A 19,943-nucleotide genomic window follows, 5' to 3' on the forward strand; every position below is an offset into this window, starting at 1 on the left:
GGTGCCGAGCCCGGCGTGACGCGCAGCCTGGGCACGCCCGTGCGCGTGCTGGCCCCCGGCACCGGCCCCGACGACGTCCCCGGCCAGGGCGTCTTCGTCATGGACACGCCGGGCGTCTTCGTCCCCTACGTCGGCGACGCCGAGGCCATGCTCAAGCTCGCCCTCGTCGGCTGCGTGCGCGACGGCCTCGTCCCGCCCGCCATCCTAGCCGACTACCTGCTCTTCCACCTGAACCTACCCGCCCGCCGCCGCGACGAGCCCCGAGGCCACGCCCTCTACGCCCGCCTCTGCCCCGAGCCCACAAACGACGTCGACGTCTTCCTCGACCACGTCGCCCGCCGCACGGGGAAGCTTGGCCCCGGCGGCGTGCCCCTGCTCGACCAGGCCGCCGACTGGGTCGTCCAGCAGTGGCGCGGCGGCCACCTCGGCCGCTTCGTGCTCGACGACGTCACGGCCCAGTCCATCGACCTCGCCCGGAGCAACAGCCTGAACCCGCCGCGGAGCCTGAACCAGGCCCGGAGGCTCGAGAAGGAGCGCAGGAAGGAGAGGAGGGTCGAGGTCGCCAAGGCCAGGCAAGGTTAGGGCGTCTCCTGTTTCCACTCAACTTGTGTAGATTTTGCACCCATGAACCCCGCTTGCATCATGCTCTTTCAGGCAGTCTCAGGCATATCATGTGGTACTGCATATATATACCCGCTCAGCACGGCACACATCAAAAACAATCCTCCACATTTTGCAGTTCAAAAAGAGAAGGGCCCCTCAGGTGTGACTTCTCAAAAACGTCGATTTCGTCGACTTTAAACACTAAAGAAATATCGTAGCAAGGGACACACCGTGGCCAGACGCGCCAATAAGAAACGGGTGTAGAGCGGGATAGCTGATATCATACAGGACAAAAAGGACATGACTTGATCTGGGTCGAACCAACCAGATGTTGGTCTCTCGAGGTATGTAGGTTGGAAAGGAGAACACAACGCAACAAAAACGCCACACGCCCCTTATATCCAACACTGAAAGGAAAACAGAAGAGAACAAAATGCAATGCCCACATCCCTCATGAACAAGAGAGTTTTTGCGCCGTGCTGAAAAAGTGACTACCCCAGCCACGAACCCCAAAAACCGTGCCTGAAAAAAAGAGAATGAAAAAAAAGAACGCCGAGCCTCCCACACAACCAATCGACAACTCGGCTGCTGAAGGTGCCCCTCGTGTTATGACCTCGTCTCGACGCCGTATGTTGTGTGCCACGACTTGATCCTGTTTTTGATAAAGTCGAGCCTTGCGTGGATGTTCATGTCGTCATCCTTCTTTTTCCTGTCCTCTGGCGCCTCGCCATTCGTGATGGCAATCGTCGGCGCGTTGCCAGCCGCTCCTGGACCGACAACGACGTTTTTCAAAGGTGAGCCTCCATTCACTGGGGCTGCGCCGGCAGGGGGGGGAAGGGCAGGTGCGTCGTGGCCGTTGACCGACGCAGCCTTCTCCTTATCCGCCTCCTTGCTCTTGTCGCTTTCTTTCTCCGTCTCCTTGCTCTCGCTGCCCTTGTCCTGCGGCGCGGGGTCGCGTTCGACGCCAATATCCTGCTCAACCCTCTGCGCAAAGTCGGTCCAGTAGGCAATGCGCCGCTCCATATCAATCCAGGACATTTCTCTATCTTTGTCCTGTTTGGCGTGGCTTCGAGCGTTTCGTGGTCTCGAGTTAGCGTTGCCCGAACCTTGATCCGGAACATCGCGCGACTGCGATCTCCCCGGAGACCGGTCTCTGTCCTTGGTGTATTGGTTCCGACCCTTTTTCCGGGAGCCTTGCTTTTTCGCCTTCGATGCCGTGTTCTTCTCGGGTTTGTCTGGCGTTGGCTGCGGTGGTGAGATGTTCCGAGGAGGAGGGGGCGGTGGTATCTCGGACCGCACCACTACCCGCGTTACGAGTGGTGTTTCTTCTGATGGGTCAGAGTCTGTACAGACAGTCTCTATCAGCTTCGAAATCACTGGCTGGACGCACGCGGGTTCCACAAAGCCCGCCAGGTCCGTACCTTCGGCCCGTCGGCGCTCGGCCCGGCTCTTGCGCTTGTTCGCGGCCTCGACCTTCTGCTTCTCGCGCTCCTCCTTCTCCGTCTTCTCCCGCTGGTTGCGCACGACCGCGATGCGAGTTTTGTTCTTGTTTGACCCGTTCCGTACCGGCGCCTCATCCGAATCGTCCTGTATAGCCGATTCATCTGCTGGTGAGGGTGATCTTGAACTCGTCCGCTGGCGCTTGGTGGCCTCGGGTTTCCTAATTTGGTCGCGGTTAGCCAACACCGCCGAGACATCCAGGCAAATAACAGGCACGAAACTCACTCTTCACTGTTACTGCGGCCTCTCTTGGGTCTTCTAGCCCCCGCCGCCTCTTGCTCATCCGGAGGCGCATCTTCTTTGCTAGCCTCGATGGCTCGTCGCAGCTCTTCCTCCTCGTCATAGACGCCTCGGCTATTTAGAGTCGACCGCCGCTTGGAGCTCGCCAGCGCGGGCGCTGATTTGCCACTTCTCGCCTCTCTTGGTTTGGGAGACTTGGCGCCTTCCTTTTCTCTAGGAGCCGTCTGCCGCGAGGTTGACCGGGATTGACGGCTGACTGGGAGGTAGTGAGAGTATCGTTGGCTGTGAAAAAAAAGATGGCAGGAAAACATTAGCGACCGGCTCAATGGTGTCGGCGTGAAGGAGAAGGGTACCCGAATGCATGGCTATAGCAAATATTTGTGCGAGCGGCGAGAGGCATCGAGACGCCAGGATGGCAAGAGAACAGGTTGAGTAGACACGTACCCATTGCTGGCTGTTGAGATCTTGTGTAGGTCCTTTCGGCACTCTTCGCAAAAATACTCCTCGGGACTGGACGCGGCATTCAAGATGCCGACGCAGCCGCCGTGTTGCCAGACCTTGCAAACATCGCACTGCAGGAAAAAGCCGGCGACCTCGTCCGGGACATCGGCAGCCAAGAACGGATCGATATCGACGGCGTCCTTGGAGGGGTTCTTAGGATCGTCTTTGAGCACAGGAGGCCCGGGGTATTCGTCGAAGCCACAAATGCAGCGGACGGACTCGTCATCGTCCTGCATATCGTTTTCGCTCGAGGCCATGTCGGCGCTATCGGCACTGGGAGCGGTGGCCCTGTCTCGGTCGCTGTTGTTGCCGTCCCTGGCGCGGCTCCGCAGGGTGCGCACGACGGTCTCGGTGCCGTTCACGCTCGCGTCGTCGGGCGGCTCCGAGGCGGTGGTGGAGGGGGCGGGCGTGGTCAGCTGGGGGGAGGAGGTTTTGTTGGTTGAGGATCTGGAAGTCCGCTCAGCGCGTCCTGAGGTGCTCGACGAGCTGGATGGCGCTTGTGGTTGTGATTGGGCTGTTCGCGCTCGAGACGATCTTCTCGTGTCGGGTTCGCCCATTGCTTGTAGCCCGAGCCGCCAACTGATTGGAGCAGAGAGAGGCTCCAGGGCAAAGGAAAAGGGCGCGGATGGACTCCCAGGGTGCCGGGGAGACGAGGCTCAGAGGCCCAAGGCGACCGCGGCAAGGCCCGAAGAAGGGAATTGGGGGAGTAGTGAGGCCGAGAGAGCAGATCGGCTTCGGGGTGGGCGAAAGGGTTGGTTTCTAATGCGACGCTGAGGACGGATGGCTGGAACTGGCACTGGTGAGGATCTGGGGCGCGAGACGACCAGAAACCATGACTGGCACAGAAACAAAAAAAAAAGCAAAGGTGCGATTGGCAGTAAACGGGACTCTGCAGTGTGCGGCGGGAGTAGCAGAGCTGGGTGGTGAGGCGGGCCAACGAGGGTTGAGGAGGAGTCGACTGTTGGGGAGAAGAGCAGCCCATACTTGGGGGAAAACAGCGTGCGCGCGGGAGCTGGTAGATGGCGCCGCCGGTTTTCCTTGTCCATGCGGGGCCTGCTGGATTTCCTGCTGAGCCCAGCACGAAGGCCGCCAGCCAATTCGGGGGCAGGGGTATTTTTTTTCCCTTTCTTTTGGTTTGGAAATTCGGCAGCTTCCTCAGGGCAGGCGCCGCTGGAGCTGGCCGAAAGTGGGCCCACGTGTCGCGACTGACTGAAGGCGCAGCGTGTGGTTGGCTCATGTAGAGGTAGCCAGTACAAGGCACAGTATGCGAACCCAGGGTAATTTGAGGTCGCCTGCACTTTGTTGGAGAGGCGCATTGGAAAGCGGGGATTGAGTGCCCAGCCGCAGGCACAGAAAGCGGGCGCAAGTCGTCGTCCATCTTATCAGTCGTCCGCTTTTGGGCAATTCCGCTCTCCAGCGAGGCAGGCGTCAAGGGCAGATGGCAGACCAGGCCGGTGACGGTAGATGCGGTTCGCAGCTGCCGAGGAGCGGCAATAAACGGCTCTGGAGAGCAGCGACGGGAGAATGCAGTGCGAGCACGAGCGAGCCGGGTCCGGTGTATGCATCGGGTGCTGGTGGTGTATGCGGGCTAGAGCTCGGCCTCCATGGCGTTGAAAAGCGCTTCAGCCATAATTAGATGCTGCAGATGATTTTGTTTTGTGATCTGCTCGATGGGGGCGGGCGGAGCAACTTGACAGGTCTGGTCAGAGTGGGCATGGAAGGTTGCCTTGGAGGGGACGGCGGGAGTCTGAAAAAGCACAAAGTTGAGCTCATCAAAAACACACCATTTCCTGGCACGGCTGCCCGGGGCGGCATCTGCTCCGACGGGCGGCATCCCAGACTCCCTTTCATGGAATCTCGGCGAGATGGAGGGGCGGTTCGTCTGAAACTGGCGACAGCACAGCATAGAACATCATAGCTAGGGCGTCCACGATGCGGGTACGGGAACCATCGTTGGCTTGCTTGCTTGCCTGCTTACTGGCAGTGCTTGCGTCTAGTGCTCTCGCGCCGCATCGAGGCGGGCACTGTGTCCTGCACCAGCACCAGCATGGCGAGCACATAGTGATGGATATATGCATGGATATTTAAGTGCCGTGGCCCTTTCGTGCAGTGCGTGGTGGGACTGGGGCTGACACGGAGGGGCACATTGATTATGTTGATTTCAGGTCCGCTTCCATCCGCGGGCAGTGAGCCCTGTCAGAGGCACAGCCAACGAAATAGCACGAGTTACACGGGCAGGCACGAGGCACGTAGCAGGCTAGGCCCAAGCAATTGCAATTGCTCCAGAGGTTGACACGGGAGCGTCGGGCTGGTGGAAGCACGCAACACCGAGATTATGTAATTTGCAGCTGGCCGATCGGGTTCCATCATGACTGTCGGCACCAGACGAAGCCCAGCGTCTGTGCCTGTGTTCTTGTCCCAGTGGCTGGGCCGCTCAGCGGACACAGTCTTGGGCCACAGGCCTGGCCCGCTGAGTGGTAGGTGCATGTTCAATCACCTCCTAAGCCGCACCCGCACAGTCCATTGGCAAGCTGCAATCAATCAAACACCTCACACCCACCTACGATCATCTTTCTTCCTTCACCTTCCTCCCCGACCTCTTTGTTCCCCCCTCTGCGCCCGCCATTATCCGTACCGTCTTGGCCCCGACACCTGTCTGTGCTGCCATTGCTGCCGCGTTTTGCTGCCCCGACTTGCTCCGCTAGACGACGTCCATCAGCAGCTGCCGGTTCCCCGCTCGCGGTCCTGCCGAGCCCTCCCGAAGCTACCGTAGGTTTATTCTGGTCTCTGCAAAACTCGAGCCCAGGCTGGTGCAGGCGCAGGGCGTCCTGGAAGGAAGCAACGGCGGCGACGAGCTTGGCCAGAGCTCTTTCCCAGCTCTACGTGCCGCAAGCAGGGAGAAAGTGAGCCAGCACACATCCATTGTCTTTAACTCGGCTTGTGGTGGCGTGGATCTGGACTGGGACTGGACTGGAACCCGCAAACCCCACGTGGGTATGAGCAAAGGCGACTGGGAAGCAGGAGCAGAACGCAGCCGCGCAAGAGCAGGGAAAACAACGGGAAAGATCTCGCATATGCCATCCGCATCAGACAGCCTGGAATCTGCTTCTGCCCTAGCTACCTTCCTCGGCGTGCCGCCAAGTCACCAGCAAGCCGCCTTCTAGCGCAGCAAATCGGTGACGTCTTGGGCCGTGTGGGCTTCGAAATTGGTGGCTAACGCTGTGGTTTTCTCTTTCCCAGCCAGAACACGAGTGGGCGAGGTGGCTCCAGCACACGGGGCGCCCTGAGCCCTCTGCAACCACCCCTATCGGTCGCACGCCGCACCCCGGCCGCTGCTCCTTCCTCGTCCTCGCTGCCTTGCCGACTTCTCCAGCATATCTACCTGCCAACCACCCGGATATCTCGAGCCACTGCTTTCCGTTCGATTCCGCATGAAGCCCTCCTAACAGCCCCGCACCTCCTGTCGACAACTCTGCACGGCCGACCACCTGCGATTCGCCCCTCCTGTCCGCCGACTGCTGCTGCTCACTGTCTTGTCCGATCTGTTTTGTTGTCTTTCTTGGGAAGCCTGAGGAATCGGGATGTACGATGGGTATGCCACATCCGTCCCTTCTCAAACAGCACCTGCCATTCTCCTAGACTTGCTTGCCCCCGCCCCCGCCCGGCCTTCTCCTTTCGCCCTCCCTTGGCTGAGAGCCCGCTTACCTGCTAGCCCTTCGTCTCGTGCCTTCCCGCTCGCCGCCGCCGCCGCCGCCTGGCGTCCACGATAAAGACGGGGCGTTTCGAGCACCCGATCGCCTCCACATGGAGCCAGGGAGGATGTCGGGCTCTCCGTGGACCGAGAATCTGGCTTGCAGCAGAGCGCCCAAGGGACTCGCGCCAGACCGGAGCGGCGAAGTCGTCCTCTGCACTCTGGCCCTAGTCGCCGTGCTTTCATACGCCGCGTTTCTCGTGCTGACTCCGCCGTCACCCGCACGCCTAGCACGATATAGCGAAAGCATGTCACCAGAAACCATATCATCCATGTTCCCTGACCGGCCCATCCACCCCCTCCCAAAGCGGCGGTTGCGTGAGCGCCTGTCGCCCGAGGCTGCCGAATCCATCGAGTACCCGCCCACCCCGCCAGCCACTGTCTTCTACTACCCATACAACTCAGCCAAGGACGACGACTCGGACGCCCACAAAGCCAGCAGCCGCGTCAGGGGGGCGGCGAACGGTGGGCTGGCCCGCGGCCTGGAGAGCGAGGAGGAAGACCCATCTAGGGTCCGAAGGAGCCTTGTGCCCCGGTCGGCGCCGAGCATACTTGGTCGCCCTTTGCGGGCCTCGCCAAAGGCAGGCCAGACGAGGCAAGGTCACGCCCAGGCTCCGCCGTCGGCGGCGTCGTCTGTCGACGGCTACGATACCTTTGAGAACACCAACAATAAGAAGAAGCGGAAGGTTCCAGACACGGCACTCGGCGGGCATTCGCTAAACGACCTGAGTGTCGGCTCCGGCCAGATGTCGCCCTCGACGCCGTCCCGCGCCGTCCATGGCGAAACCTGTGGCGCCAACTGCAGCTCCTTCCACGGGATGGGTTCTAGCAGCCCGGGGCTATCTGGGCCGGGCAGGGGCAGGTTCGGACGCAACAGAAGCGGCAGAAGCCCGCTTTCTGAGGGCAGCAGAAACAGCAAGGTCCGGCCGGTTCGCTGGCCGCTTTCTGGTAAGTTTATGCACAGCTTTTTACCATTACCGTCAATGATTGCACGTCGTTGTTTCTCGCGCTGTCCGTTTCGCGATGCCTCCACGCGTTGCTGTCGACCCTACATGCGGGTGGCTTCCTTGTTGCCCGCAGGGACCGCTTGCCATTGTCTGCCCCGTGGCTTTCTGCCGAGGAATTACCTCTCGGTGGCAGCAAAGTAACCTGTCTTGTTTTAACCGCAGTGCCGAATCCAGGCATCATTTCTAACGCCATTGCCAAAGTCGAGAAAATACCCTCGCAACAAGGTCAGGAAAACGTCAGCTTGCTGCAGATGCAGCAGGACCCCAAATCGAGCACAGTGTCTGGCCAGTTCACCTTCACTTGCGACACGCAAGTTCCTGGCACCATAAGCTGGCCAGGCTCTCTGGCCAAGGCGCCGGGTATGGCCTCGCACGGCGCCTCGGCTAGCGGCCATACGACCTCGAAGCCGACGAAACCTGCGTGGCCTGGCGGGACGGCGCACGGAGGGCCATCTGGCCCCTCGGGCGGCCCCAGACCGGGAGGGGTAGCACCGCAGGCCACCACTCAGAAGAAGACGCGGCGCCGGTCAAGAGTGGACGAGTACGCCAAGGCGGCGGCGGAGCGGAAGCGGTCGACGCAGGTCCAGAATCTGCACCATCCGCCAAAGGAGGAGGAGATGTGGATATGCCACTTTTGCGAGTACGAGTACATATTTGGCGAGAAGCCCGAGGCGCTTATCCGCCAGTATGAAATCAAGGACCGCAAGAAGCGGAAGGAAGAGGAGGAACGCCGACGTCTTCTCGAGAAGGCTAAGGCTAGGGGCCGCAAGGGTAAAAAGGGGGCGAAGGCCCCTGCCAGAACTTCCGGGGCCGGCCAGGATCGCGGCCATGCACCCGACCAGCAGGGCCACGGGCATGAACATTCTCAGGGCCACGACCAGGACTACGAGGGCCAGCGTACGACGCCGATCCCCGACGACGATGGCGAAAGCCAGGGCAACAAGAGTAGCAATGACGTGGGTGAGGAGTTTGAGGGCGACGGGGCGGCAGGCGACGGACTGGGCCAAGCAAAACCTCCAGACACTTCGACAGGCAGGAGATTTGGAACGAGGGCCGGCAGGGTGGGGAGCACTAGCGGTGCCGGCGGCGGCGGCCCTAGCATGGTCGGACGGCCTGTCAAAGTCTAATGCGAAGGGCGAGACCGTCAAGGGCGTGGGATCGATGGCTACCCAGGGATCTACCCGGAGATGCAATCTCGGACCGCGTACCATGCGGTACGTCACGTCACGAGGCGAGTGGGTGACAACTTGACGGTCATGAGCCGAGCGATGGGTTCTGTTTGCTGCGCCGAAATGTTGCCGCAAGGAGAAATTACTCGCCCAGCCTTGTTCCCTTCCGCAGCCTTACGAAACTTGCCGCAATTCAGCGGGAAGGCCATGCTTGCATGCTCCGGCTGCATGCAAACTGTCTTATCTTCTTGCTCCTCGACAGCCTCGCCAAGGTCGGCGCAGCCAAGTCGGGAGCTGCAAGCAGGGAGAATGGGCAGTGGGGATGCTGGCTTCTGATGCGGCGGCTGGGCCTCAGTCTGGGCTTGGGCGTAGTTGACGACAGGTTGCCAACATACTCTCTGACCATTTCTCTCTTTTAACTCGATCTGAATTTCCACCCACAAAGCCTCCGTAAACATCACCACTCTTGTATCCAACGGACCTGTACCACTACTGCTGGCATAAAGATGCCAACGTGGGAGCAGCCATCTGTCAGACTGAACTTTTGCGAGGATGGGGAAAGGAGACGTGGTTTTTTCTTAGTTCTTGGCTTGGCCCCGAGCAACAGTGCACACCCACACACCATGTTAGCCCTGCCCCTGTCCATCACCTTTACACTACCCACATCCCCAGACGCGTACACATGCACAAAACCACCCTATTTCATACCCACAAACCAACTGACGTCCAGCGGGACGCTGCGTCTTTCGAGGCGGTGCCAAATATGTAGAGTTTTGTCCTAGCCGGCGATCTCGCCACACTGCCAAGGCCCCCAGCGTTGCGCAAGTATCCTGTCAAGCTTCACCATGTTTTAGTCAACCCGCAGGGCGCCCAGCCTCGATGCCGGGATTCCTCAGAATAGAGCCTATAACGTGTCCGCAGAACCAGCCAGCCAGCCCTCCGCGAGCCCGCCGAAGTGTGAAAACCTAAAATGAGACGGATTCCCGTCCATGACGCAGACGAGGCGAGTCCGCCCGTCCGAAATATAGTAGATTCCGTCTCATGGTGCCTGAGTTGCTGCGTCAAGGCAGCCTAAGCGCCGGGCCACATGACTTTGCGCCATGCGAACGGTAGGATCCCGGCTTTGTGGGGAGGAGATGTGACCGAGATATAGGGACAGGTGTGTGCATCTCTTGCTCGAAGCCCATGTATGGCATTGTTTGTATGGCATAGCGTGGCCCCGTTGTTTCCGTTTCGCTTCAGTCAACCCGTTTCCTGACCCGTGAGGCTCGTAGACGGCTCCTCCCGCCGTAACATCGCTCCATGCCGAATGTCCCCTCCACACTACACCCAGATGGGCTCGGGAAGGGGGCTGACGCCGTGCCCCGTCAGCACAGCCGCGAAGTGACGCCGGTGCACGGCCGGGGGTCCTTGAGAGATTAGGTTGCCCATCCGTCCATGACGGGCCGTCTGTACTGTGTTTGGACCACTGACTAAGGCGAGGCAGTTTAGATATAACAAACTGACGCCGCGGGCATTTCCCCTTATACGCGCCCATCCCTCACCCCAATTTAACCTAACACGTAGGCCGTCGCCGCGTTTCAAGAACTTCCCTACAGGCAGACGGCTGACCCCCCTCCCCGCCACCCGTGCCCAGCCTTGCTCCTCCCCCATGGACGGCGACGGCGGATCACGGCACCGCCCCTCTCCCCCACCTATGTTTTGCTTCCCTCCCGCCTGTTCTCTGTTCCCTCCTCTTGGCCTCTTTTTTTTGTTCCCTGGTCTTCTGCCGAGACCGACGTGGACACATATGCTGGTCCAATGTGTGGGCGGTGACGATGATGCCGTCTCTAGATGCTGCCGGGTTCTAGATCTTGCCAAGCCTATCCTCGTCGGGTCCAAAGGGTGGCCGGCCACTTCTGCTCTCAAACTTGCCTCGACCCGCAGTGCCAGGGAAGTGGGATGTGTGGCTTTGCATGCCAAGGTTTCTCTTGGGGCCAGACATTACACATTTCCAAGTAGAAGGGACACAGCAAAGAGCGCGCGCATACGCATTCCTAAACTTGATATCACACAGCCACTAACACTAACACACTCCAAGCCGTGGGGGTCTCTTCTCTCCCACAGCTGCGAGTCTGCGAGTCAACATGGGAAGGGGACAGAGCCGGGTATCCCGAGTGACCGGCCCTAGCTGGCTACAATGAATCGAAAACGCCCTTGGTATTGCGGGTAGCGGCAAGATAGATTTTTGAAGCCGAGGTAATTTTGCTCGACGTGCCCCGGCGGCTTGGTTCGCCTGGCTGGAGTCGATCCCGATGCTTGGTTCGTTGGCGTCTGGGTATATACCCAGGTATATATAAATAAGAGACCGTGGCCGTCGTGGCGATAGTGAGTGACGTGGAGGGAGGAGAGAAAGACATGGGCTAACTGGTCTTTTCCTTCTAGACTCTGCCGCTTGTCCTTTATCCGTTGGTCTTGTACCCGTGGCTCGTCTTGGTCCTGAGTCTTCCTTTTCTCTTTTCCTTCTCGCCTCCTCCTTCCTCTCCTTCTTTGACGTCATTATCAGACAGCCAGACCTTACCCCTTGGCGTCTTTCCGTCCGCCATGCCAACTGTCTATTAGAGGGCTTGATCTACCGTCAACCAAGTCAGAAGTGCCAGTATAGACATTGTGTCAACGACAATCGACTTACACACGACTTGTCCCTCATCACCTCGTCCGAGCACGCCGATATTCCACTATAACACAAAAAGTCACACAAAGCAAGAAACAAGATGCCGGCCACCGACGGCTCGTCCATGGCCCGCGGCCGGGGCACCGAACGGAACCCCCTCGTGGGCGGCGGCGGAGGAGGGAGTTACGGAGCCACGACAAACAACCGCAGCAGCAACAACGACAACGGCAGCGGCCAAGACTACGGCCGGCGACGGCACCGGGCGGTCGGGTTCACCGAGACACTCAGCCTGCGCGACAAGATGCGGCGGTGGTTCGCCAAGGGCGGCAGGCTGGAGCCGTTCCGGCTGCTCAAGCAAGACGCGCGCAACCTCCGGGGCCGGTGGCGCGGCGACTGGAGCTTCTTCAACCAGCTGGTGCTGGCCAGCGCCGTCTATGTCTTCTTCACCAACATCCTGCCGGGCATCACCTTCGCCAGCGGCCTGTACGCCCTCACGGGCCAGTCGTGGGGCACCGTCGAGGTCGTCTTCAGCACGGGGCTTTGCGGCGTTCATCTTCTCGCTCTTCTCGGCCCAGCCGCTCACCATCCTGGGCGTCACGGGCCCCTTTTCCGTCCTGGCCGAGAACCTGTACGAGCTGTCGGTGAAGTACTTCCACGTGCCCTTCCTCCCGCTCATGGCCTGGTCCCTCATATACGCCGGCTGGATGCACGTGCTGCTGGCCGTCTTCAACGCGCACGACTGGACCATGCAGTACGTGACCGAGTTCAGCTCCGACATCTTCTCGCTTCTCAACAGCGTCATCTACTTCCACAAGGCCTACAAGCAGCTCAGCCGCATCCACGCCGCCGTGCCCTTTGCGAGCTTCCTGTATTCCGTCCTCGGCGCCTTCGGCACCTGCTTCACCGCCGTCTTCCTCGCCACCGCCCACGGCTGGGCCCCGCCCTTCGGCCGCTTCGTCCGCACGGGGCTGACCGAGTACGCGGCCGCGCTGTCCATCATGCTCTGGATCGCGGTCCCTTACCTGGGCGAGCTCGGCTCGCTCGAGCACCACCGCCTGCCCGTGCAGTCGACCTCGTTCCGGCCCACGAACCCGGAGCGGGACTACTTCTTTGTCGAGTTCTGGAAGCTGCCCATCCAGTGGGTCGTGGTGGCCATCATACCCGGCGCCATCATCACAGTGCTCTACTACTTCGACCACGAGATCAGTCAGCTCCATCATCTGCACCATGCCGCGCTACGGCGTCAAGAAGCCGGGAGGCTCGCCTGGGACGTTGCCCTGCTCGGCATCACGACGGCCGCCTGCGGCATCATGGGCATCCCGCCCGCGAACGGCCTGCTGCCCCAGGCCCCGCTGCACTCCGAGTCGCTGCGCTACCTGACCGAGGAGAAGTACGAGCCGGAAGAGGGCGACGTCGACGCCTGGGCCTGCCGCGACGGCAAGCCCGAGGACGACGAGGAAGAGGACGATGGGGAGTTTGACGGGTCTGATGGTGTCGACAGCTTCGACCATGACCTCAACCGCAGCGCCACCGACGGTAGGGACGGCGCCGGCGACGCCGTCAGCGGCCGCAAGGGCCACGACAACCTCGCCGACCTGGAGAGGGACGCCGTCGTCACCACCAACGGCCGCGGTGGCGGGAGCAGCAATGGGCGCTCGTCCAACGGCCGCCGCAGGAGCGGCCACGCTTTAGGGAGACACGGCTGCTTTTGGGGCATGTGGCCTGGGTGGCATAGCTGAGCAAAAAGTCACATATGCCAGGGCGGTTCAGGGGCTTGGCATGGTGCATCAAGGAGTTGCATGTGCCTGATAGAGAGGATATACAAGAGGCCAACATCATGCAGCCCTGCATCTTTTCTTCTTGTTTTCCCTTTCTGTTGTGCCTTTTTCTTCTCTCCATCTTTCATCTTTTCCTTGTCCTTCTTCGTTACGTTCTCCTGGCATAGATTGATGGCAGTTGGGCGTTAGCTTGTTTCTTGCTGGGTTCACTGGTCTGTGCTTGCTCTCGGCAATTGGGTGACATGTATTCTTTGGCATCATAAATGGTTGGCAAGATTCAATGCACAAAAAAGGTCGGCTGTTAACATGGTATCATTTACTTGGTATCTCTTGGCTAAATTCGTGGCGATAGCCAGCCTTGGTGTGGCGCCCCGCCAGGATATGGAAGACAGAAAACGTTGTGATATGAGAAGGACTGCGAGACGAGAAGATAAGAGGTATAATAAATGGAGGGGGGAAACAGGTCGCTCATCCGCGCGCCAGCCCCTTGTCCGGTCAACCAGCCAACTGGCAAGAAGAAGAAAGATATAGTGTTAAGAATAATGGAACAAGGGAGAAACGGGGGCCCTCGAAAGGCGACGGAAACCACAAACGGAACCAACCCAACATCGTCATCCTGAATCGCAGCCATCCCGGCCGACTTATCCGCAGAAAACATGCGCCTATATACCTCCTGCACAATCATGACTTGCATCCCCTCCCCTCAGGTTCGCTATCCTGAAACATGTCAAGTCCCTGGCCAGTCATTGTCGCGTAGTGTTCAAAACCCTTGGTATTTTTCGCTCCTCGTCTCTTCCACTCATCTTGTCGGAAGCATAGCCAATCCGCCTCGGACTACTACCTCTCAACGTGGCCGTCGTTGAGCAGCAGCTCGAGCACAATCTGCTGCCCAGGCACCTCTGGATGCGACATGCAGATCTTGACGGTGCCCCTGGAGGCTTGCCCGGCGGCCCCGGCCCCCGGCCCGTAAGGCGCGGGCTGCTGTTGGTGAGGGGCGGGTCCCGCGCCGCCGCCAGGCCCGCTTGGGTTCATGCCCGTGGGGCCGCGGTAGCCGTAGTCGAGGCATCGCACGTCGCGGCCGGCGATGATCTGGCGCAGACGGCCGTTCTCGGCGTTGCGGGCTTCGACGTAGTCCTCGTTGAACAGCAGCAGGTACTGGCCAAACATGGTGGCCGAGTGCGCCTTCTTCTGCTTGCCCGAGTACTCCATGACCAGCGTGCGCGAGACCTCGCCGTGCTTGTCCATGTAGACTGCGCAGTCCTCGTAGGCCAACAGGAACTCCTGGTCGTTGAGCTTGAACATGCCCAGGGGCCTCTGGTCGCGGATGCGGTGCGCGATGCCCGCGATGGCCGGCGTCGTCAGGTCGCGTGGCACCGACATGGTCTGCTTCTTGTCCAGCGTCAGTAGCTCGAAGCCCTTGGCCGTCGCCACCGCGATGTAGGTCTGCAGTAGGTTGAGCGAGAAGCACTCGGTCGGCAGGTAGAACTCGTCAAAGTCCCTAAAGTACTCGGTGTTGCCCGAGCCGCCGCGCCGACCGCCAAACAGCCGCGTCTTCTTCTCTGTCGACTTCTGGAACACCGGCTCGAGCACCTTGAAGGTGTTATGCATGCCCTCCTTGCGCTTGAAAAAGACCAACATGCGGTCCTTCATGCGCGCCGTTGCGAAGAAGGACACGTCCTTGGCCAGCCGCACAGGCGCCCGCCGTGGGTTATCGTGCGCCGGCGCCGGGAAGCTGGACACGGGCGCCACCACGTCCAGCGGGTACGACACGAGCGACCGGTCCGCGATCAGCAGGCACACCGAGAACTCCTCGAGCACCGCCATCTGCGTCACCCGGCTGGCCTGAACCGACCGCGTCCATCCGCGCGGACTGTTTGCCTCAGAGATGTAGACGCCAAAGTCGGTTCCGATGGCCGTCACCGACTTGCCGAACGCTGTGAAGGACGCCGCGCAGTTGACCTGCGCCCGGCACACCGCAGACGGCCCCCGCCCCGGCCCGTACTCCTGCTCCATATCGCGGATCGCCCGGTCCAGCGGCGTGCCCCGGATCGGCACCCCGGCCGTCCTGCCCATGGCCGAGAGGGAGTCGTAAGCAAAAGCGCTATCCGCCAGCACCCGCAGCCGGAACGGCTCCGCGTTCTGGGCGTGCAAGCCCCGCGCGCTCTTGGTCTTGGCCTCGATGATCTTGTTGCACCACTCCTGCCGGTTCTGAGCCGACGTCGCGTACAGCGTGTACACCTCGTGGCCCAGGTGCTTGACCTTGAACGGATACAGGATATTTCCTGTATCGCCCAGCCCCGGCGTCCCCAGCCGCGATGCTGTGCTCAAAGAACCCACCGAAGACGTCGTGGCCGTGTGCTCCAGCGATGGTCGGTCGGTTCCGTTAGATGCTACCTTGCTCAGTTGCGTCCCGGACGTCGCCGCCGTCGTCCGCGCGAGGGGGGCCGTGATGCCTTTTTGCTTGGAAACCGGGTCGTCGTTCATGCTCTCGAGGAATAGCAGAGGCATGGGGATTGGCTGTGCATGGCTGCTGTTAGCGTATCGAGACTCCCTACGGGCACGTGCGTGCAAGAGATGGAGCCAGGTCTAAGGGGTAACAAACCTCTTTGGATACGTCGTATTTCTTCTCCGTCCTCCCATCCCTGCCCGACTGGATCACCTTGGCCAGGATGAAGTAGTGGTCAAACAAGAAGGCGTGCGTGTCTACCCAGCGCACGCCCTTGGAGCCCATCCTCTGCAGGTCTCCCGACATTTGCAGCTCGTGGGCCATGGCGCCGGCGGCGTCTAGTTGCAGATTGGACTGGAAGCCCGGGCGGAGTACCAGTGCCGACTGGAGCTCGACCAAATTGACCTTCTTGGTCATCTCGTCGACCAGCTTGTCGCACTCGAGCGTGACCAAGTGGATCTCCTCAATGGCCTTGGCAAGGTTGGCCTTCTCGTCGTCCTCCTTGGTCGAGTTTTTGAGCACCGTCGACAGCAGCAGGCCGTACCGCTGCAGCCGCGTGATGGGCGCCTTGAGGAAAGTGTCCCAGCCCAGACGTTCCGACCGCTTGTGGCTCCGGACATGGTCGAGGAATTGCCGGAATAGCAGGTTGCGCTCCGCCTCGCGGCGCACGTTATGAACCGCAAAGGGGTAAGCGGCCGAGAAGGCGATGTAGGGCTCCTTGGCCTTTCGGATCCACTCTCGGAAGATGTCGCTGAAGCCAGTGATCCAGGGGCCCTGCTCGTTCTGGCGGTATTTGAGCTGCGCCAGCAGGTTCTCCTTGTTCGTCTGCTGCACCGCGTCCGCGTGTCCGAAGACGCTGTGGATGAACTTGTCGCGTCGGCTGGGCGTGATGATGGGTGGCTCCCATGCCCGGAGCTGTTCTTTGTACAGCACTCGCAGCACCTCGAGCTGGTTCATATACTCCTCCTCGCTCTGCACGATCTCGTGCAGGATGTTCTGTCGCTCCGTCTCCTTCTTGGGCCGCTGCGCTACCTGCTCCGCCGTCACGTGGAACATCTCGGCCCAGCCCAGCTTCTTTGTCGACTCCTCCGACATGAGGTCGTCCAGGTTCGCCTTCTTGAGCGTCCTGGTGCAGTGGTGCGAGTAGCAGCGGCCCGGGATCTCGTCCTCGTGCAGCTTGGGCGAGTAGCATCCGCTACCTGTCAGCTGCCACAGCACACCCGAGATAGAGCCAGGCCCAAACTTGACCCATTCCTCCTCGCGCACCATTATGCCAGCCTCCAGCATCGAGCTGAAGGCGTCGGCTGCCAGCGTCTCGGCGTCTGCCACGTTCATCGTCGGCACCTTTGTGCTGAACAGCTTCACCAGGCCCTCCTCGATGGTCTTTTGCTTCAGGTCCGGCTCGCCCTCGGCCATCTCGCGGATCCAAGCCGCGATGCCGCTGAGGGCCCAAGGCTCCGCGCACCGCCGGATGTCGCCCGCACTCAACTTGGACGGAACGAACTTCTTACGCCGCCCACCAGCCGGTAGCGTGATGGTGTCGTATCCCATGGACGACGGCGTGCCCGTGTCGTAGCCGTCGTACGGGGTTCCGGCCCCCTGGGCGACCTGCTGCGCCATGTTCCGGTGGGCTTTCCTCCTCTCGTCTGCCGCGTCGGTACGCGAGCGCCCTGGCACCTGGACGTGAGGGGTCGTGCTGTGGTTCGATAGCGATATTGACCTTTCGACCTGCAGTTGCTGCTGCTGCTGCTGCTGTAGCTGAGCGCCGGGCAAGGTTGATGCGTCCGACCTCGAGTCAATGCTCTGCGAGTATCCGTGCTGTTGGTAGCCTGATCGCGTCGAGGGGCGGGCCGACACCATCGAGCTGCTGTCGGATCCGGGGGGGAGCGAGGGAAGCGGCCGATTGCTGAGACCAGGGTGGTAAAACATGTCTGGGTAGTCCTCGTCTTTGATGGGAGATTCGCTCCCACTCCTACCCGAGCGGATAGACACATGCTCGGCCCCATGGTCAAAGCTTCGTGACCTCGTCGGGGCCTGGAGTCCCCCAGTCCCGCCGTAGTCCATGTAGGCATTACTGTACTGAGACGCACCCGGCGTAGGTAGTGGCCGGCCGCCCTCGGGAGGCAGCGAGGCACTTTGGGGTGGAGATCCTATGTTGTTGTCGTAGGATAGCGTGCCGGCGTATCCGCCGCTGGCGAGGCCAAGGTCCATGACGAACCCGCCGTCACTTATGCTGAGATCCTCAGGCGGGGCAGGCAGCGGCGGCGGCGGCGTGACAGGGTCGTGCGGGCCCGAGTTTCCACCACTGAATCTACGGTCATCCATGAGCGCCTGCTGCATCTCGTAGACGCCAAAGGCGCCCTCCGGGTCGCTGTCTGTCTCGTAACGTCGCAGTCGGTTTCGGTCGTCATCTGACAGGTTGCCGTTGATGGGCTGCGGGCGGCGCGAGTGCGAGCGCGTCGTCGACTCGGAGCTTGCCAACTCGGCCAAGTCTCTATCTATCTCATCCATGAGGGTGTCCTGGGCTACCGAACCATCACTCTGAAAGCCCATGCCGCTGGGGTCCCAATCCTGTTGCTCCTCAGGCACATTCTCCATGGCTGGACGGCTGGGGAGTGGGGCATTGGTCGGGTGCCTCTGAAGAGCCGAGGGAGACAGCGGGGCATGCCCGGGCGGAGAGGGTAAGGGGGAGCCGTGGGAGTTGGTCCTGGCATGGCTGTATATGGCATCGCTCGCGTAGGCCGGCTCGGCCGGCATGATGTTCTGGACGGGGTAGGGAGTCTGCTGCGGTGCGCCGCCATGGTACGACGAAGCAGACTGCACGGAACCGTTGGTGTACGAGTTGAAGTAATTGTTGTTCGCTGACGAATAGCTGTTATTTGAATACGAAGACGGCGCGTCATAGGGCGTCATCGCCTGAGATGATATGGTCGAAGAGCTCGTCAATGTCCCGTACTGGGGGCTGGGGAGCGCGGGCGCATATGCCGACTGGGTGGATGAAAGACTCTGTTGACTGTATGTCGACGTCGAGGTCACGGGCGATGGCTGTATAGGGGCGGCAGGATTGTAGGAGGGGGTGTAGTTGCTGTAGCCAGCGTAGGTGGGATGCCGCTGGGGCACGCCGGCACTCGTCGCGGTGGTGCCAACATAGGCGGCAGGGTTATATGATTGTGGAGTGTAGTTGGCGGGCGACTGCGGGAGGTACGTGGGCGTGGTCGGGGTGTTGCCGAACCGGCCAGAGCTCGGGACTTGCGAGGTGCTCTGTGAGCGCCCAAAGCTGGACACGGGCTGCGAGGCGAACTGGGCGGGATTGTAGGTCGTCGGGGTCGGCGGGGTCTGGTACTGGTGCTGGTATCCAGCCATGCCGACGTTGATGGAGCCGTAGCTGCCTGGTCTCGTGGCCGAGGCAGACGACGAGGTTTCGGCGGTGGGACTCGACAGGAAGAGCTCGTCCTCGCCGCGATTTGCGCCCCCGTTGTTGCTCTGGGCGTCGAAGGAGGCGGCATCATCGCCGCGGTGGAAGCTCGATCGGCGTCCGTAGGGGGCCTGAGGCTGCTGTCCGGGGACAGGGTACTGCGCCGGTGGCACATGGCCGTACCGACGGCCGTCGCTGTTGAAAGACATATCCGAGGAGTCGGCCCGGTTCGGGTCGAGGCGCGCCCTCGAGATTGCGGCCTGGCTGAGGCAGCCCGGGGCGAGGGGCAGAAACGAATTCGGCTGCGCGACGGATTGATTGCCAGACCGATCTAGGGAGAGCGGGCGATGGCGCTGGTCCGAGCAATCGGGATGACGGTGGTGATGTGGTGTGCTCCTCGGGATTCTGTGGTAGGGAGGGGGTCTCGAGTCTGGCACTTCTGGTCTTCTGGCTCACTGGGTCGCTTCTGCGGCCCGCGTCGCTCCAGCCACACTAGAGGGAGGCGCAGGCAACAGACGTAAAAGAGGGGGAGAGCAAAGGTCGGCAAGCCACGCAGGCCAGGGTGTTGTGCGCAATTAAAAGCGATGGGCGCGCACCTGGCCTACCTGGATGAGCCCCTGTGACGACGGCGTTGGAGGGCTGTCTGGCTGCAATAAGGACTCGAGAAGGTTGTCGCTCTTTAGGCGTTGAGGCGCCCAAATGTCGACGCTGGCCCTACGGCGCTTTTGGTTGAACCAGCGTCGCAACAGCGGGTGGATCTCCGGGCGCTGCCTCTACAGGGGTCGCAAGCACTGCCAGTCTCCAGCAGTCTCCGGCACGAGGATGCGAGGATGGCGGGGGGAGTATGCAGGGCTGCTCGCGCATTGCGTGGCGTCGTCGT

At 60.9% G+C, this 19,943-nt stretch overlaps 7 protein-coding genes across 9 annotated transcripts in view; 3 read left to right on the forward strand and 4 right to left on the reverse strand.

Annotated features, from left to right (window-relative positions):
- The window catches only part of GGTG_11397 (hypothetical protein), a gene marked incomplete at both ends in the record, with an annotated part of 2,278 nt that extends 1,696 nt beyond the window's left edge, over positions 1-582 (forward strand). Inside the window, one exon of the mRNA XM_009229283.1 lies at positions 10-582. Coding sequence (XP_009227547.1) covers positions 10-582 — 573 coding nt within the window. The remainder of the gene's footprint in view (positions 1-9) is intronic.
- A 627-nt stretch (positions 583-1,209) lies between these two features.
- Positions 1,210-3,401, reverse strand: GGTG_11398 (hypothetical protein; the record flags this gene model as incomplete). The annotated part of the gene is made up of 4 exons (XM_009229284.1): positions 1,210-1,946; positions 2,025-2,263; positions 2,329-2,625; positions 2,788-3,401. 4 exons carry the CDS (start codon positions 3,399-3,401, stop codon positions 1,210-1,212), a joined length of 1,887 nt encoding a protein of 628 aa, XP_009227548.1.
- Positions 3,402-4,432: 1,031 nt separating this feature from the next.
- On the reverse strand, positions 4,433-4,893 carry GGTG_11399 (hypothetical protein; the record flags this gene model as incomplete). Its single annotated transcript, XM_009229285.1, has 2 exons — positions 4,433-4,700; positions 4,823-4,893. 2 exons carry the CDS (start codon positions 4,891-4,893, stop codon positions 4,433-4,435), a joined length of 339 nt encoding a protein of 112 aa, XP_009227549.1.
- Positions 4,894-4,986: 93 nt separating this feature from the next.
- Positions 4,987-9,722, forward strand: GGTG_11400 (hypothetical protein). 3 transcript variants are annotated; one of them, XM_009229287.1, is made up of 3 exons: positions 4,987-6,436; positions 6,827-7,543; positions 7,804-9,722. In XM_009229287.1, the coding sequence occupies exons 1-3, from the start codon at positions 6,433-6,435 to the stop codon at positions 8,727-8,729; spliced, it is 1,647 nt and encodes a 548-aa protein (XP_009227551.1). In that variant the 5' UTR covers positions 4,987-6,432; the 3' UTR covers positions 8,730-9,722. The 3 variants fall into 3 exon arrangements, with proteins under 3 accessions (XP_009227551.1, XP_009227550.1, XP_009227552.1); XM_009229286.1 differs by having other exon boundaries at positions 5,278-6,436; positions 6,557-7,543; XM_009229288.1 differs by having other exon boundaries at positions 5,278-6,436; positions 7,765-9,722.
- Positions 9,723-9,810: 88 nt separating this feature from the next.
- Positions 9,811-10,424, reverse strand: GGTG_11401 (hypothetical protein; the record flags this gene model as incomplete). Its single annotated transcript, XM_009229289.1, has 2 exons — positions 9,811-10,220; positions 10,274-10,424. 2 exons carry the CDS (start codon positions 10,422-10,424, stop codon positions 9,811-9,813), a joined length of 561 nt encoding a protein of 186 aa, XP_009227553.1.
- A 1,100-nt stretch (positions 10,425-11,524) lies between these two features.
- Positions 11,525-13,163, forward strand: GGTG_11402 (hypothetical protein; the record flags this gene model as incomplete). The annotated part of the gene is made up of 2 exons (XM_009229290.1): positions 11,525-11,971; positions 12,000-13,163. The coding sequence occupies 2 exons, from the start codon at positions 11,525-11,527 to the stop codon at positions 13,161-13,163; spliced, it is 1,611 nt and encodes a 536-aa protein (XP_009227554.1).
- Positions 13,164-13,496: 333 nt separating this feature from the next.
- Positions 13,497-19,793, reverse strand: GGTG_11403 (Rho1 guanine nucleotide exchange factor 1). The gene is made up of 2 exons (XM_009229291.1): positions 15,805-19,793; positions 13,497-15,719 (listed from the first exon to the last, which is right to left on the reverse strand). The coding sequence occupies exons 1-2, from the start codon at positions 19,270-19,272 to the stop codon at positions 14,040-14,042; spliced, it is 5,148 nt and encodes a 1,715-aa protein (XP_009227555.1). The 5' UTR covers positions 19,273-19,793; the 3' UTR covers positions 13,497-14,039.
- Positions 19,794-19,943: the final 150 nt, after the last annotated feature.

The sequence above is a fragment of the Gaeumannomyces tritici genome (genome assembly GCF_000145635.1).
Source record: "Gaeumannomyces tritici R3-111a-1 unplaced genomic scaffold supercont2.7, whole genome shotgun sequence".
NCBI lineage: Eukaryota > Fungi > Ascomycota > Sordariomycetes > Magnaporthales > Magnaporthaceae > Gaeumannomyces > Gaeumannomyces tritici.